The following is a 1,672-nucleotide window of genomic DNA, read 5'->3' as shown; positions in this document are numbered from 1 at the left end:
TGGGGCTGGTGCCACTTCTCTGGGGGGCTCTGGGGACCTGTCACTCCCCCATGGGATCCAGCGAGGGCAAACCCTCCTGGCCACCTCGGGAGCTTGGAGTGGTTTGAGACCCCAAACTTTGAATGGGTTTGTCTCAGCCGCCACCAAAGCAGGCCCCATTCCCGCTGCCGAGAGGCACAAGGCACTTCCCTGCCAAACTGTGCCTCAGTTTCCCCCTCTGCAGATGGGCTCTGGGCAATGCTGAGGTTGCCAAAGGCCGGGCTGATGCCCTGGCCCCTCCAAGGCTTCCACAGAGGTGGCTCAGAGCAGCTAAATTCACCTTGGGGAGAGATGCCCACCCTGGTCCCTGGGGGGGGTTGCCCCAGGGACCCTCAGGGTGCCTGGTGCCCCTGCATGCCCCCGGCTCTGCTCTCGCCTCCAGACACCGAGAAGAGCCCGGACTACTGGAACAAAGGGGCCAGGAGTAGGCTGGAGTCAGCCCTGGCCTTGCAGCCAGCGGCACGGCGGGCCAAAAACATCATCCTCTTCATAGGTGACGGTGAGGCAGCTCGGATCTACAAGGGGCAGCTGGCCGGTGGCTCAGGCGAGGAGAGCGTCTTGGCCATGGAGACCTTTCCCCACGTGGCCCTGGCGAAGGTGAGTGGGGCAGCGCCTGGGGGCAGGCACCCTGCCCCTGCTCAAAACCCCACTGGCCCCCGCTTGCTTCCAGACCTACACCATCGACCGGCAGGTGCCTGACAGTGCTGGCACGGGCACAGCCTACCTCTGTGGGGTGAAGGCCAATGCCAAGACACTGGGGCTGAGCGGGGCGGCCATCTACGGCAAATGCCGCACTGCCTTTGGCAACGAGGTGGACTCCATCCTGCACCGGGCTAGGCTGGCAGGTACAGGGCAGTGGGCATCCCTGTCAGAGAGCCCGGCACAGCATGGCCATCCCCTGCCACGCTGGACAGTCTCCCCGTAAACCCTTGCCCATGCTGCAGGAAAGTCGGTGGGCATCGTGACGACCACACGGGTGCAGCATGCGTCCCCTGGGGCAGCCTATGCCCACTCGGCCAGCCGGAGCTGGTACGCCGATGCCAACATGCCCAAGGAGGCACTGCGGGACGGCTGCAGACATCGCCTCTATCAGCTGGTGCACCAACGTGAGCCGGGGAACGGGTGTGGGAGGGAGGGGACACCGGGGACATTGGGAGGGTCTGGTGAGCTGCAGGGCTGTGGTGGTGCCAGTGGCAGTTCCCCGCTCCCTGGCAGGTGATCCTGGGTGGCGGGCGGATGTACATGACCCCCAAGTGGACCCCAGATCCCGAGTACCCGGAGGACCCAGCTCAGAATGGCACCAGGAAGGACGGCCTGGACTTGATTGCCAAATGGCTGAGTGCCAAGCAGGTACCACGCCGAGGTGAAGGGGACGTGACATCAGGCATGGGGCACGGGCCGTTGGCACTGGCAGTGTTCTTCCTGGCAGGGCGCCCGCTACGTCTGGGACAAGAAGGGCCTGGACGCAGTCAAGGATGACTCCGTGAGCCACCTGATGGGTATGATCATCACTGACTGCGCCACTGGCAACACCTCCTCCACCTCCCCACTCCAGGGGTGCTGGTGAGGGCACAATGCGGCCCGGTGTGGAACCCCCTGCCCCACCCCCCCACGGCTCCGCAGGGCCAACGAC

The 1,672-nt window shown here is 65.1% G+C and overlaps 1 protein-coding gene across 1 annotated transcript in view; it reads left to right on the top strand.

The window, feature by feature from the left end:
- Positions 1-393: 393 nt before the first annotated feature.
- Positions 394-1,672, top strand: part of LOC103916582 (intestinal-type alkaline phosphatase-like) — a 2,504-nt gene continuing 1,225 nt past the window's right edge. Inside the window, exons 1-5 of the mRNA XM_009323591.1 lie at positions 394-636; positions 710-884; positions 984-1,149; positions 1,248-1,389; positions 1,469-1,538. Of these exons, the coding sequence (XP_009321866.1) occupies positions 394-636; positions 710-884; positions 984-1,149; positions 1,248-1,389; positions 1,469-1,538 (796 nt within the window). The remainder of the gene's footprint in view (positions 637-709; positions 885-983; positions 1,150-1,247; positions 1,390-1,468; positions 1,539-1,672) is intronic.

This window comes from Pygoscelis adeliae, unplaced genomic scaffold (assembly GCF_000699105.1).
Source record: "Pygoscelis adeliae isolate BGI_AS28 unplaced genomic scaffold, ASM69910v1 Scaffold245, whole genome shotgun sequence".
NCBI lineage: Eukaryota > Metazoa > Chordata > Aves > Sphenisciformes > Spheniscidae > Pygoscelis > Pygoscelis adeliae.
Note: the sequence above shows the minus strand (reverse complement) of the source record. Positions and strands in the feature narration are given on the sequence as shown.